At 44.2% G+C, this 15287-nt stretch overlaps 1 protein-coding gene across 1 annotated transcript; it reads right to left on the bottom strand.

Moving 5' to 3' along the window:
* Nucleotides 1-12599: 12599 nt before the first annotated feature.
* LOC121160747 lies at nt 12600-14216 on the bottom strand. Its single transcript, XM_040986790.1, has 3 exons — nt 13785-14216; nt 13311-13625; nt 12600-13007 (listed from the first exon to the last, which is right to left on the bottom strand). Exons 1-3 carry the CDS (start codon nt 14214-14216, stop codon nt 12654-12656), a joined length of 1101 nt encoding a protein of 366 aa, XP_040842724.1. The 3' UTR covers nt 12600-12653.
* Nucleotides 14217-15287: the final 1071 nt, after the last annotated feature.

Here is a 15287-nt window from a genome sequence, read left to right as displayed (position 1 = left end):
CCTAGAAGGAGCTCCTGGCTCCCAGGTTTGGCCTGGCTCTGGGCCAGCAGTTGTGCCAATCCAGAGAATGTGCCAGCAGGTGCAAGATCGGTCTCTACCTCTCACTCTCCAATTCTGACTCCCAAGATGATTATTTAACAAAAAGGGAAGGAGGTTGGAAAAATCTAGTCTTGGCTAATTTGGAGAGCTGGATGAAATAAACTATTAGAGGGATAATGAAATAAATTTTGAAATGATATCAATATAGATGATTCTTGATACGATGCAAGTAGTACTGTGTTGTAGGATAGCTAGAATAACAGAAATTAAAATCATGCTTCACTGGCCTAAAGTTATTTTCCTTAACTTTTTCTTGTTGAGGTGAAGTTCACACAATTTAAACATTCTAAAGTATAATTTGGTGTCATGTAAACCATTTCACTACCCAAAAAGAAAATTTGATATTTCTTAGCAATTACTCCCTAATTATTTCTTATGCAGTCCCTGGAAAATATTATGTTCTTTGTTATCTCTATGAATTTAATTATTTTGGGTATTTCCTATAAATTAAACTATACAATATGTGACATTTTATTTCTGGTATTTTTCATTTGCACGCTAGTTTCAAGGTTCATTCACACTGTACTTTATTGCTTTTTAAAGATGTTATATGTGCATATATAGTACATATACTGTGTTTTGTTATCAGTTGATGAACATTTGTACACTCTCCAACTTTTGGCTGTAGTGCCTAGTGCTCTACGAACATTCACATACAGACATTTGATCACTTATTTTTGTTTTTCTGGGGTATGTGTATATGAGAGTGGAACTACTGTGATGCCCCGATGTACCTTCTTGAGAGAATCCTGGCAGAAAAGCCATCTTCAGACTCAGGAATGTACTGCGAAGCTTGGCCAGGAGAATTGTTCATCCATCCTCTGACGAGGTATTTGACATCCCCTCCTGGCTCAGATGAGCTGGCTGTCCTGTACTCCATGTGCATCTGGACATGTCATCCGCTGCACAGGCATCAACTGATGAGGCCCAGTCCCGATACATGCACTCCAGGATTGGACCACACATCCTGTGATTTTCCCTGTGGTCAGGGTCTGATTTTAGCAATTCGGTCAGAGAATTCTCCAAGACACCTCACCTGGGATGACCTCAGACTTGACCTTTATGTTCACCAGCCAGCGCAGGATCAGGTGTGGTCTGTCACCTGCAACAACCAATGCACACACCAGTTGGTGCAGTTTGGTCAGTTCCACCTCAGCCACATATCTCACATGAACAGGTGCTGTGCCCCAGCCAGGAGAGCCCACCACAAACTGGGTCCTCACATACAAGCAGGTGCTGTGGCCTAGTCAGGGCGACTCCCAATAACCCCTACCAGACCTGCCCATAGTTCCGATTCTTGCATGTGCCAGTCTCTGTTGTGACCTAGCCCAACCCAACCCAGCCAACATTGTCTGGCTCTGGTGTAGACCTACAGGAGCTGCAGCTGGGTTCAGTCCTCCCTGCCTTCAGTCCCAGCCCTCATGTATGCTGATAGATGTATGCCTTGTCCAGCCCAGGGTGCCTCCTGTCCTGGTTCTTGTGCCCAATAGCGATAGGTACAGCCTAGCAGGAGAGTGCTCACAGTTCCCCTCTCAGGCATGTTCCCAGACATGGAACTTGTGTGCCAGGGGGTGCTGTGGTCCAGCCTGACAAGACATGCATCCAGTCCTGGCACTTGCAAGCTGGTGCTGTGGCCTAACTCTTGTGCATGTAGCAGTGTAGTAACCCAGCTCAGCCTGGCCCTCCCTCAGGTCAGCATACCCTCAGTGTCATCTCTCATGCTCACCAGCAAGGGAGTCCCTGAAGTTTCCCTACCAGGCCCACTCCCAGCCCTGGGTGCTGCATATGCCAGCAGCTGCTGTAGCTTAGACTGAGATGGCCCATTCCCAATCTTAGTATTCACTAGCAGGTGCTACAGCATAGCTTAGTACAGCCTGTTCCTAGTCATAGCTCTTGCCTGAAGGTGTAGCAGCCTAGCCAAGCCTGGCCCAATCCCAGCCCTCATGTGAACTGGCAGGTGTTGCAGTCCAACCTGCCTGAGCTGCACCCTGTTTTAGCTCTCATGCCAGTGTGTGCTGTGAACTCACCTTGCGTGGCCTACCCCCAGATGTATGCATGTGCCAGTGGGTGCTGTAGTCCAGCCTGGTCTAGCCTGTTCCCAGCCCTGGCTGTTACACTCACCATTAGGAGCTGTTCCTAGCACGGGAGTTTCCCAAGTTTCCACCAGCCTACTCCTAGCCCTGGATCCCACTTGCACTGTCAAGTGCTACTGTCGAATGCTGCTGTCCAGGGTGAAGTGACTGGCCCCCAATCCTTGCACTCACTGGTAGATACTATGGCCTAACCCAACTGGCCTGCACCCATTCTGGCTTTCACCAAAGGATGCTACAGCTTGTCCCAGCCTGGTCCAACCTCAGATCTGGCAGTTTAGCCTGACCTGTCCTACACCAATTCTCACTCTTGTAAGAACCCATGGGTGCTGGAGCCTAGCTGAGTTTTAACTCCAGATGCAGCTAATGGGTGCTGCAGCCTTGTGCAGCCTAGTCCACCCATAGTCCTGGCTCTTACCCTTACCAGTGGGAGTTGCAGCCCAATAGGTAGTTCCCAGAATTCCCGTACTAGGCCTATTCCCAGTGCCAGGTCTTGTGCCTGCTGGTGGATGCTTTGACCCAGCCTGGCATGGTCTACCCACAGTTCTTTCTGCTGGGTGTTGCAACCCAGCCCAGCCTAAAGGAGATCCTTGTCTTCATTCGCATACTTTCCTGTGAGTGCTAAGACAGGTGGTTTCCTGTCAGGTGGGTTCTATAATCCATTTGGCTCAATCCTTCACTTTCCCTGGCTTTCAATGTAAATTGCTGCAGTCCCACAGAGGCGACTCAACAATTCCCCTACAGAATCTGCCCCCAGATCCAGGTCACTCATGTTCTGGTGGGTGCTGCAGGCCAGCCTGACATGGCCTACCCCCTGCTTCAACAGTCATGGTGGGTACTGTGGCCTAACCCAGCCAGGCATGCCTCCCAACTCCAGATTTTGTGAGCACCAGCAGGCAGCAGGTGGTGCTATTTAGCCCAGTCCAGGGCTTATATGTGGACAGGTACCTGGGCCTGATCTGGACATGCCCTTTGGTTTCCCACCTCTGAACCACTCCTCAGCTGTCTTGCCTACATATGGGTGCAGTGGCCCAGGGTGTGGAAGACTCCAGAAATCATTCGTTCCTTGTCAAACATGCCCTCAGCCATTCCTACTCCAACCTGTCCATTACCCCCTTCCCTGGGCAATCTGCAAGCCTCCTCTCCCTCCTCCCCTCTACCTGGGGGCCTGGGTGACATGTCTTGGCCTGAAGTTCTCTGCCTTCTCAGTTTATCTGAAAAAAGGAAAAAGAAAAAAGAATAAACAACTATGTTGGCACACTGGTATAGTTCAACACAAATTTGGTATTAACCAGGTCCAGAATATCTGCCAGCCATCAGCTGCTTTTCTCCCAGTAGTGTCAGCAGTTGCCTAGGTAAAAGGAAATCTAGGCCATTGCTTACAGCTGGAGGGAAGTTTCTAATTTTGATGACGCTTGATTCATCTGTCCCCAACCCCCCCGTTACTCATTATTTTGCTGTCACAGCTAAGTATCCATTGCTGAACTTAAAGGCATGAAAACTCAGCTCTATATTTTCTTCTAACAGTATCATAGCTGCAGTTTTTATATTTAGTTTGTTGATACATTTAATCTGTTTTTACACACTATAAAAATTGATTTTCCTTTTATATTCTTGCATTACTTCACATTGGACACAAGATGTTTAGGACATTTTTCTCGACATCAAGCAGTGTTTCAACTCTCTGAAGATAACAACTGAGTCCAGTTTTCACACTAACTAGAGTTGGCCCAGACCTAACAGTTTAAGAGCTCTGTCCTATCAAACTGCTCCCTTCGACTTTGAGTTCCAGGTATAAGTAGTGGATCTCCAGGTTATATATAATTCCCACAAGCATCTTCTAAATGGCTCTCAGAATGCAGGAAAACACCTGACTGATGTCTGTCATTGGAAAAGTGCATGCTGGGAGCTGAGGTTTCCCAGCTTTTGCGTCATTGGGGCACACAAAAGTGCAAAGAGAATGGCTCCCCCTGCTGGCAGGGCCACAAGGAGCTCCCAGTCACATGACAAGGCCTGGTAAATGTCCCTCCAATCTAAAATTGGATTGTGTGAGGGTTGTTTTGGCTTAGTCACAGCATCAGCTGGCAGAAGCTGACACTGGGGGCTGATTCTGTCAAGTCAAACCACAGAACTACCTGGAGAGTGCATAATCCAGGAGTGGGAGTGACCTGGGAGTGGGCTCCTCTCTCTTGGGTTACCACCGGCCAAAGAAGGGCACAAAAACTAGGACAGGAGCTGGGGTGGCTTGAGAGACACACAACAGCATCCGTGAAGGCTGGATACTTGACCTGATTAGATGGAACAACGTTTTAATACCCATTGATATGTATAACAGCAAAAGAGGAAGTGGGACAGACTGGACTAGTCTGCCACACATACTGGCAAACCAGGGCAGGGTGCGGGCCTGGTGGGGGTTATTGTGGGTCACTCTGATTAGGCTGCAGCCCACATTGGTTTGTGTGAGGGCCGAGTATGTGCTTGGAAGAACCAGGCTGGACTGCAACACCCATTAGTTCCACTGGAAGACAGGGATGGAAACAGAACCAACCCAGCAGTTGCAACCACCAGCTGATCAAGGTGATGGACTGTGCCGGGCCCTGTACTTGCTAGTACACATAAGAATCTGGTCTGGGAACACCTCAGACAAAGTTTCTTTGGGGATCCCCACAATCGAGCTTCCGGACTCAGAACCCTAACTATGAAAAGACAGAGGACAGAATTAAGTCAATCAACCACCTCAGCTATATGTTGGCAGTCAAAAACTGGGCAAACAGAGACTCTAAGATGGACTATGTCAATCAGTGGATTCTTCAATGACCTCATTGTGCTTGGAGTGGTGAGAGTGGCAGCAAATCGGAACTGTTGAACTATGAAAACCACTTGTGCAAGACTCTCCGACCACGCCCCACATCCAGGACAGGGGCGGATGGGAGACTGGGTGGGACTTCTCCCTTAAAATCCCTTTTTACATCAGATATATTAAGGAAACAATACAGAACTAATTGTCTTGCCTGTCTGCTGTAGCACTTGAACCTTTTTGCCCTAATTATGTCGATTGAAAAAAAAAATTTTTTAAATGGTAAAAAAAACAATTTATGGGAATTAATGCACTCAAGAGTACAATTAAGTATAATTAAGTACAATTAAATTGTAGAGGGATTTAATGTTTGAAACATTTGCTTTGGATCTTTATGTTTTTTTTTCCCCTTAGGATATATTTTTATTGTTAAGTAATAAGTTGTAAAAATGGAAGTGTTTTTCCTTTTAACACATTTTCTCTCATTAACAAATAGGTAAGTTGTAGTGTCCCATCCAGCAGAACAGTCAACGGGGGTCGCAACCAACCTAGGAGAGAATGAAGGGACAAGAGACACGAAGAATGGACAGCAAGACAGGATGTCTGGTCAAGCTGTCAGTTTATTGATTTCAACTGAGGGTTTTTATATTCTTCAGTCACTAAGGCTCAGGGAGAGAAGGAGAAACTGGGATGCAAGCCATGGTCTCAAGACCGATTGTTCTTGAGCAGACACCATATCAACCATAGTAACCACCATATCAACAATAGTGTAGGCAACCAGGAACAGGATGTCGGCAGGTACAGCATAAATCACATTCTGAAACAGTTGCTAGAAACAATTGAAGCTAAGCATGTGATTAGTTTCATAACCTCTTTCCCAAGCATCTAGCCAACCGGGGGTTTTGCACTGTCCCATAGTTCTATATTCAAAATGGCTTCAGTGTGGCTCTAGTACATGGCTTCTGACATTGTAGAAATAGAAATGTAGTAGGAATGTACTATTGATTAAGATGTAGCAGTTTTTGCCCTGGCCTTGGAGTCCTGCCTGTCACCTAATGGCTGCTACCAAGAACAGATAATGGCTTGCTTTGAAAAAAAATTATCATAGTATCTTACAGAATTATCTTTAAGAGCACCTGGTGAACCATGAAATAAAAAAAAAATAAGCATCTGTGCATGCCTACTTAGTCATGAAGTTAATAGAACAATCAAAAGTTTGTGGAAAGGCTTGTGATGTGTCTGAGTAAATAAAAAGGACAGCTTCTTGAGCTGTTGATGTGAGGGCACTAAGTGAGTGTGTCCATGTCTCTTTTCCTTGCTGACTCCATATGTCCTGCTCTAGCTCTGAACTCAGCTGGAGCTGGCCTCCAGAAGCAGGTGCACCTCAGCAACAATCATATGGAAGAGCTGTAGAGGGCTAGGTATGAAAGAAGGCAATGGCACTCTTTAGGTAGTTTTATCTTTCATGTACCTTTACAAGTATGGCAACCTGGAACACTCCCAAGCCCTCTCTCCCTGAGTTTTAAGAAGGAAACTTCATTATGATAGTGTGATCAATTGAATCATTCGCCATTAGCAATCAACCCAACCTTCAGGATTTCTATTCTCCCTAGAGTTTGGGGTCAATAGTTTCAATTTTCTCATCACATGATTAATTACTTTGCCAATTAACTCCTATCGTTAATCTCCAATTATTGACATCCCTATCACCTCATTGGCATGCAAAATGTTATTACTTAGTAGATTACAAGAGTTTAAGGAGCTGTGTGTAAAGAAGCTGGGACAAACCAGTATGCATTTTTTGTTATATCACAATATTCTACAGCAGCGTAACATCATTGTTTTGCACATAGATATTCAGTCTTTTCTGCATAAATACATGCAATGTTTTCTTTCAGTGCAGTCATATTTGAAGTTTTCACTTCACGTTTTTTCACTTATTTGGTTAAATTTACTCATAGATGTTTTCTTATTTCAGATGATATTATAAATGATAACATTGCCAATGTTGGAGTGTTTCTCATACCTGTTTGTGAAGCTCAGCAAACCCAAATCAGATCTCTCAAGGAAAGTCACACGCGTATGTAATGTAGAAATGTAGTTTAGCTTAGCGTGCTGCACCATAATACTTACTCCTAATTCTTTTTTAAATGATTGGGATGCCATGAATTTAAATAACATGCTGCTAGATATGATAGTCTTCATTACATGGTTACTATATATCCACTTAAATGAAAAGCCACAAAACAAAATAAACAACAGGAAGGAAAAAAAAAAAGAAATTAACAACAGCATGAAGTTAAACTACATGCTACTGGATGACTAATGTAATGTGTCCCTGAGGAAAAATGAGAAAGAAAATCAAGAACCTTCTTGATGAAATTGATGTTACTGTATGATCTGTGAGTCACTGAAGAATTTAATGAGAAAGTGTTTTGAAAAGATGTATCTAAAACAAAAAAAATCAAAATCCATGAGATACAGTTTCTGCTGATCTTTTTAGGTGACATATGTCTCCTGCAGGCAACAAATAGATGTTTCTTTTTTTTAATCCAGTCTACTAATCTATGATGTTTGATTGATGAGTTTAAGCCATATTTACATTCAGGGTTAATACAAATAGGTGGTAATTTGGTTCTGTCATTTTAGCAATGCATTGTTCATTGATTTAGTCTTTTGTTGTTATTTTACTGGGTTGTTCTTTGCATTTACCTTTGGTTTTGGTGGGCGCTAATCCTTTTCTCTGTCAAGAGAACAGCTTTAAGTATCATTTGTAGGGCAGGTTTGGAAGATGTATATTCTTTTAACATTTCTTTTCTGTGGAAAGAATTTGATTTCATTTTCATAGACAAAGGAAGGTTTTGCTGGTGGCTTTTCATTTAAGGGGATGTATAGTATAGTAACTGTGTAATGGAGACTACCATATCCAGATGTGAGGATACAATACAGTATGTATTTCTACTTTCAGACAAAGATGGACTTACAATGAAACTGCTTACCATATCATGACAATAGGATGTTGGACTTTCTGCCATTGTCCATGTCCGCTATGAAGGACATATAACTGTGTATGAAGAACTATACTGTAGTAATGATACAGGGCAACTCAGTGAGACGGGAGGGAGTTGAGGCGGGGATAAGGGAAATTGCAGGGCCTATGGAACTGTATTATAGCATGATAATAATAAGTTAAATGAAAAATAAAACAAAGCTTACCAAAATTTAAAAAAATGATTGAAATGACTCAATCCTGGACTTTACTTTGTTTTTTTTCTTTTCTCCTCTTCATGGATTATTTTTAGAACACCTCTAGTTCAAAACATTTTTAATGAAAAACCATGCAGAGTTTCATATATCTTTGTGTCTGCCCACCAAATTTCTCCTACTCTAAATATTCTGCACCAGAATGATGCATTTGTTGTAATCTATAAGCCTATGTTGATGCTTCCTTGTTGTCCAACCAGAGTTCATAGTTCACCTCACCTCCCCTTCAGCTCCCTGTTTGTGCCCCGGGAAAGCAGCCAAGGGTGGCCCAAAGCCTTTGGACCCTGCACCCGCGTAGGGAACCCGGAAGAGCTCCTGGCTCCTGGTTTTGGATTGGCTCAGTTTGAATCTTTGTGGCCTTCGGGAGTGAATCATTGGACGGAAGAACTTCCTCTCTGTCTCTCCTCCTCTGTTTAGATCCGCCTTTTCAATAAAAATAAATCTTTTAAAAAAATTGACACTAAAACTATAAGTTTTGTAGTTTTCCATTAGTTTTTTTTTTGTCTGAACCCTTTGTTTTTTGTTTTGTTTTTTCTTTTTTTTAAATTATTATATTATGACACAGTTTCATAGTCTCTGGGATTTTCTGTCCCCTCCCCACATCTCCTCGCCCTCACTACTTATTTCCCCTCTAGTATTACAATGGGTGTCATGAACAGTCATTAGTCCATCATCCCACTAATGAAGTGTTTCCCAACATTGTAGGCATGGATAATGTCGGAGAGTCCAGCATCCTACTGTCAGGATACGTTCAACTGTTTCACTGGGAATCCGTCTTTGGTCTGGATGCAGAGAGGTGTACCGCAGTATGTCTCTACATTAGGACCTGTCAGTCAGTCTCTGCTGCATTTCTGTTATACATCCCCTTAAATGCAGAACCAGAAAACACAGTCCACAATGGGATGAAAATCATCAACATGAAGTTAAAAAACATGCTACAGAATGACCAATGTGTTGCTTAAGTCACGAAAAAGAGAATCATAAACCTTCTTGTAGAAGTGGATGTTCTAAAAATAATCCATGAAAGGAAAAAAAAAAAAACATGCATGAAGTCATCTGCTAATTGTGATGTCACATTTGATGGGTTTGGAGACAAAAAGGGCAAGCAGCTGAACTGCCACAGAATCTGGATTTCCGGGGTACCAGAGGTGGAAGACAGTAAGATACTGGGGGAGGAAGTCTAGGCAAGACAGAAAGAAGAGAAGCTGATCAGATGAGGTGATGGGATGTAAAAATGTACAGATCAGAGGAGAGAATAATGATGTGATCAATAAATAAAGGCAACTTTAAAATTAATCAGAGCAAAAACGTCCAGAAGTTATCACAGAACACAGCAAGAGCCAATGAAAATGTTGACACTGTAATATTTACAAGCAGTGACAAAGCCCAATGTAGGAACCGAGGAGTTGAGCATTGAAGCTTTAAGGAAGGTGAGACCGGTTTTTGACAGAGAACTTTCATGGACCATGCATTCAGCCGGGGCTATATGTGCTTAGTTCTACACTGTTTTGATTTCATAGTGATCAGTACAGTCCTATCTCTACGTAGGATTGAATTATTTCCTAGCACAGAAATAATGTGCTTAACTTACAAAACTACACTAAATTTAAAATTCTTCACTGTGGTTTCATAAAAGTGAAAATCAATAAAATGATAGTCAAAGATTTAGTCAGTAAAGCTAGATCTCTTTCAACAAATGGTATTTTTCCTCTCTTAAGGATAGAGTGGTATTGGCAGAGATTAAACCACAGATAAAGAAGTAGAGGTCTCCAAGATCACAAGTTGATGACATGAGACTCAGGTTTAGCTTCTAAGTTTCCTAACTGGATACCAAGCACTTTCCCTTGTTACATGTCACCTTTCCAGAAGGTGTCAGTCTGGAAGAGTCACCGATTATGAAATAGGAAACATTTTGCCTTTCCAGCCATTGCCTGCTTTGGGTGCTGCAAAGTTCAAATGACAAGAAAAATATTTTGATTCTCTGCTCATGCCAACATTTCCCACTTGATGTGTTAGACTCAGGGAGAGTCCAACCCCGTGGAGGGGAGTCACACCGTCATTGGCAAAACAAGTCAAACGCAGAGGCTGCAATAAGCATGAGGATTTTATTGAGCATTCGCGAATGGGCAACAGGGTCTCTGGAGGCATCCAGGACTCTGCGCGCCCCAAGCAGGTTAAAGCATCTTTTTAAAGGACAAAACCGCAAACTTCGCATAACAGCTGGCATTTTACTTTAAGATTAGAATCTCTTTTATTCCTGCAGCTGCCTGCTCCGGCCTTGCTACCTTATCTCTTTTATTCCTGCAGCTGCCTTGTTCATGTCTGGGAAACTGAAACTTTTACTTCCTTCATGAAATAGTTTTTCTATATTTATTCCAACATGGCTCTACTCTTGCTCAGCAGAAAGCAATATACAGAAGCAAAATCAAGCGGTTATTCTAAGCTCTTACATTCCCCCCTTTTCTTTTAGGACATATTTTTATCTTAAAATATAAGCATTAGGAGGCATTTTCTTGTACAGGCTGATATTGGCTGGTTAATACAAAGGCTTGAATTATTGACAATCTTTCTTTTATGAACTGTAATAAACGATTAATAATGCAAGGTCCTATAGTTAAAAGGAGTAATAACAATATTAAAGATCCTGTTATAGCAGAGATGAGAGTGGTTAGCCAGGGTGATTGAGAGAACATGTTTTCAAACCATCCTTTTTGGGCTGACAATTCTTTCTGTCTTTTATTTAATCTGTCTCTGAGTCGATCTAAAGTCTCAGTCACACTTCCAGTTTGGTCAGCATAGAAACAACACTCTTCCTTTAAGGCGGCACACAATCCTCCTTCTTTTAACAATAGCAAATCTAGTCCTCTCCTGTTTTGCAACACTACTTCAGACAGAGAGGTAAGAGACTCTTTTAGTCCTCTGACTGACTGTTCTAAGGCCTGTAGGTCTTCATTCATAGCCTGGTGTAGTCCTTGGTAATAGTCTGTTCTCGACAGAGCAGTTGCTCCGGTGGCTATGCCAGCGGCTATTCCTCCTGTACCTAGTAACACGGCTAGAGTAATAGAGACAGGCTCTCGCTTGGCCCTCCCTGGATGTTCATAGGCAGCTAGAACAGTCTCAGACGGAAGGTACGTTATTCTTGGCCACAATTGAACAAGCACACAGAAGTCTTTGGTGACGTTAAGAACCTGTGCCGAGATACAAGGGGTCAGACCAGTGTTGCATGCCCAATAGATTCCATTAGGTGGTGTCAGATAATAATTTCCTATGGGGACATTTAAACTCTGGTTACATAGTCTAGATTTTATTGAATTTTTTCCTATACATAGACCTGTCCCACTGACATCAGTAAGTGTCAGTTCGTGCCCCATGGTGCTGCAGACTGGAGATGGGCTACTGGAGTTTGTTAAGTTTGCTATTGTGGCTATTCTTTCATAATAAGGTGGACTGGGGTTGAGGCATAGCCAGCAGTCCCTGGCTCTTTCGGGATCTGAAGAGTTAAGGGCTAGAAAGGCTCCTTTAACTAGATTTATGAGTCTTTCTCCCGTGTTTTTCGGCACTATAGTGGGGGAGGCCGGCATGCTAGTTTGTGGAGTTATTGTGTGGTTGAAAAATGGCCTTATAGGATGTTGAGGCTGTTGTCCTGACGGCCCGCGGAAGGCAGGCAGGACATGATTTGGGCCAATAGACTGGGTGGCTAAGGGCTCTATTTGGCGGGAGATAGTGAACAGAGTAAATGCGTCCCACCCTTCTCTGTAGAGCTGCAATCCCCATACTCTCGTCTTAGTCCAGTCAGCTTTTTCTCCGGCCGAGGTGAAAGAAATAACTAAAAGATTGCATCTGCCACCTGGGGTGCTCCCCGTTCTTCTAGTTATACTATCAAAGCATGGTCCGCAGTTTTGTTTCCAGTGACCCTGGCCGCAAATCCAGGGCCCTGTCCCTGAATACCCTGGAATATTTTCCCTCTTGACTGAGATGAGGTCAGTTGATTCAGTGAGTCAATACACTGTCCCGGTAGTTTCACAACCCCAACTAGCACAGTATCCTTCTTCAGCCCCCCCACACTGCTTGATTTTGGCTTTGCTATGTTCACTCCCCGGACAAACGTAAAAAGGGTCTGGCTCTGGTGTGTAACCGTCCCAGTACATTCTCACAGCCATACGCGTTCCGACTACTAGTTCCTGAATAAGGGAGACCGGGAGTCTCCCATGCTCCTCCAACTAGGTCACATAGATCAAAATATAACTTGGGAAAGGTAATATCAACCGGTCCAATGACTTGAGTGCTATTTATGACTGTTCCTATTTCTAAACTACTGATTTTCCAGGTAATTTTATGGGGGCTATGTGGGTTATAATCTGACAATGAACATGGAAGAGATAGCAAAGTCAAAAAGTACATTTTTAAGCACGAGTCAGTCTTATCTTTAGAGGATTTGGGGTTCGTTGAAGTTTCCATTCTGGTTCCTGGTCAGTCCCTGTAGTCCCTGTTGCTGGCTGATCCTTGGCGTGTTTCACGTGGGAGGCATGTACCCAGGCGGCAATTCCGTCGACTTTCAGGGCGGTTGGAGTAGTCAGTAGGACAGTAAAGGGTCCTTTCCACCGTGGTTCTAAGGTTTTTGCCTGGTGTCTCCGGACATACACCTGGTCTCCTTCCTTGAACGGGTGAGGGCACGGTGGAATGTCTTTGTCCTTGTAGGCCTCTGCAAGCGGTTTCCAGATGTACTCTCTCACTGCTCTGAGAGCCTGGAGATGCGCCTGTAACGAGGGTGGATGGGGGAACATGGTAGGATCAAAATCACAGAAAGAGGATGCCGGTGGTGGGCTCCCATATAATATTTCAAAGGGAGTCAGCCCATGGTATGCAGGAGTGTTGCGCACTCGAAAAAGGGCCATAGGGAGGAGCCGTATCCAGTCTTTTCCGCCAGTCTCTAGGGCTAATTTAGTCAAGGTCTCTTTTAGAGTTCTATTCATTCTTTCTACCTGGCCTGAACTCTGGGGTTGATAAGCACAATGTAGTTTCTAATGAATCCCCAAACTCTTGGCCACCCCCTGACTTACCTGGGAGGCGAAAGCGGGACCGTTATCTGACCCTAATACTTGCGGCAATCCGTACCGGGGAAAAATTTCTTCAAGGAGTTTTTTAACGACTGTCGTGGCCGTTTCATTCTTCGTGGGGTAGGCTTCTACCCAGCCTGAAAAGGTGTCTACAAAAACTAAGAGATATTTATAATCATACAGTCCCGGTTTTACTTCAGTAAAGTCTATTTCCCATTGTATTCCCGGTCGGTGTCCTTGGGCACGGGCTCCTTGGGGAAGTTTTAGTCGCCCTGCGTTTACCTGGGCACAAGGCTTTCTCTTAGGTCTTGGACGGGCCTATAGTCATTTGTCCCCGGCTTCTGCACTGGTAGGAGAGGAGTGTTCCACGGTGACCGGCAAGGAATGAGAATTCCCAGTTTTAGCAGTCTGTGGATGTGGGGGCGAATGCCCTCAAAGGCTTTCCTTGACATGGGATATTGTCTGATAGCCACGGGCCCTGCAGTAGCCTTTAGTTGTACGTGTACTGGTGTACTGGTGGCTGTTGCACTGACAATCCCATGCCACCGTCTCTGTCCATGCATCTGGGAATTCAGTCATCCATCTCTCCATGTAAGGTGGGGTTCCCTCTTTGTTAGTTTCAGTTTTTCTAATGGCCTCATGTAGTTTGTATTCATTTTCTAATTTTAGGGTTAAGATGCACAGGGATTTCCCTTGAGGCCCAGTCACTGTTATTTCTTGGTCTTTAAAGTTGATTTGTGCTCCCAGTTTTGTCAGAAGATCTCGTCCCAATAGGGGGTAGGGACAATCAGGCACATGTAAAAAGGAGTGAGTGACAGTACCTGTAGCTAAGTCGACCCGCCGATCAGTCGTCCACCGGTACGCGCGTCCTCCTGTGGCTCCCTGTACCCACGAGGTCTTCTGGCTCATAGGTCCATCAGTAGTTGTCAAAACTGAATGTTGAGCCCCGGTGTCTACTAGAAACGTGGTGGGCTTGCCTCCCACAGACAGAGTTAGCCTGGGCTCAGGGGGAGGCTCCTGGCCCCGACTGGCCTAGTCTTCTAAAGTCAAAACTGAGGTCTGCCTTTTCTTGTTTCTAGGATTGTTGGGACAATCCTTTGCCCAATGGCCGTTTTCTTTACAGTAAGCACATTGATCTTTCCCTAAACGGTTTCGCCGCTCACCTCCCTGTTCCTTAAACTGTCTCCCTATCTCAGTTCCCTGGGATGTTATTTGCTTGTTATGAACTACAGTGGCCAAGATACGGCTCAGTTCTTTATTCCGTCGCTTATCTCTCTTATCCTCTCTTTCTTCCTGCATCTTTCTTAGTCTCTCTTCTCTCTCTCCGGAGTCTCTCTCTTATTGAAAATTTTATCTGCCTCTTTTACTAAGTCCTGCAAGCTATAATTCTGCAATCCTTCTAGTCTTTGTAACTTATTTCGAATGTCTGGTGCCGACTGTCCTATGAAAGCCATAATCACTTCCCCCTGCCTATCTTTACTTGCCGGATCAAACGGTGTATACATGCGGTATGCTTCCATTAGTCTTTCTAAGAATCCCGCGGGAGTCTCCCCAGCTCCCTGTAGAACTGCTCTTATCTTAGCCAAATTAGTGGGTCGCCTTCCGGCACCCTTGAGACCTGCCAACAGAGTCTGGCGATAAAGACGGAGACGCTCCCTACCATTTGGAGTGTTGAAGTCCCAATTAGGTCGGACAAGGGGGAACACTTCATCAATTTCGTTTGGAAGTTGGGTGGGCTGCCCATCAGCCCGAAGGACATTCTTTCTGGCCTCCATCAGCACCCGTTGGACTTCTTCTGTGGTCAGTAGAGTCCGTAACAGCTGCTGACAATCATCCCAAGTCGGCTGGTGCGTCAACAAGATGGACTCGATGAGACCTGTTAATGCTTGGGGGTCTTGGGAGAAAGGAGGGTTATGAGTTTTCCAATTATACAAATCAGAGGCAGAGAAAGGCCAATACTGGACCTGCCCCCCTACAATT

Source organism: Ochotona curzoniae, unplaced genomic scaffold (assembly GCF_017591425.1).
Source record: "Ochotona curzoniae isolate NIBS_2020 unplaced genomic scaffold, NIBS_Ocur_1.0 contig_4558, whole genome shotgun sequence".
Classification (NCBI taxonomy): Eukaryota; Metazoa; Chordata; class Mammalia; order Lagomorpha; family Ochotonidae; genus Ochotona; species Ochotona curzoniae.
The sequence above is the reverse complement of the archived record's forward strand: the minus strand, read 5'-3'. Positions and strand labels throughout refer to the sequence as shown.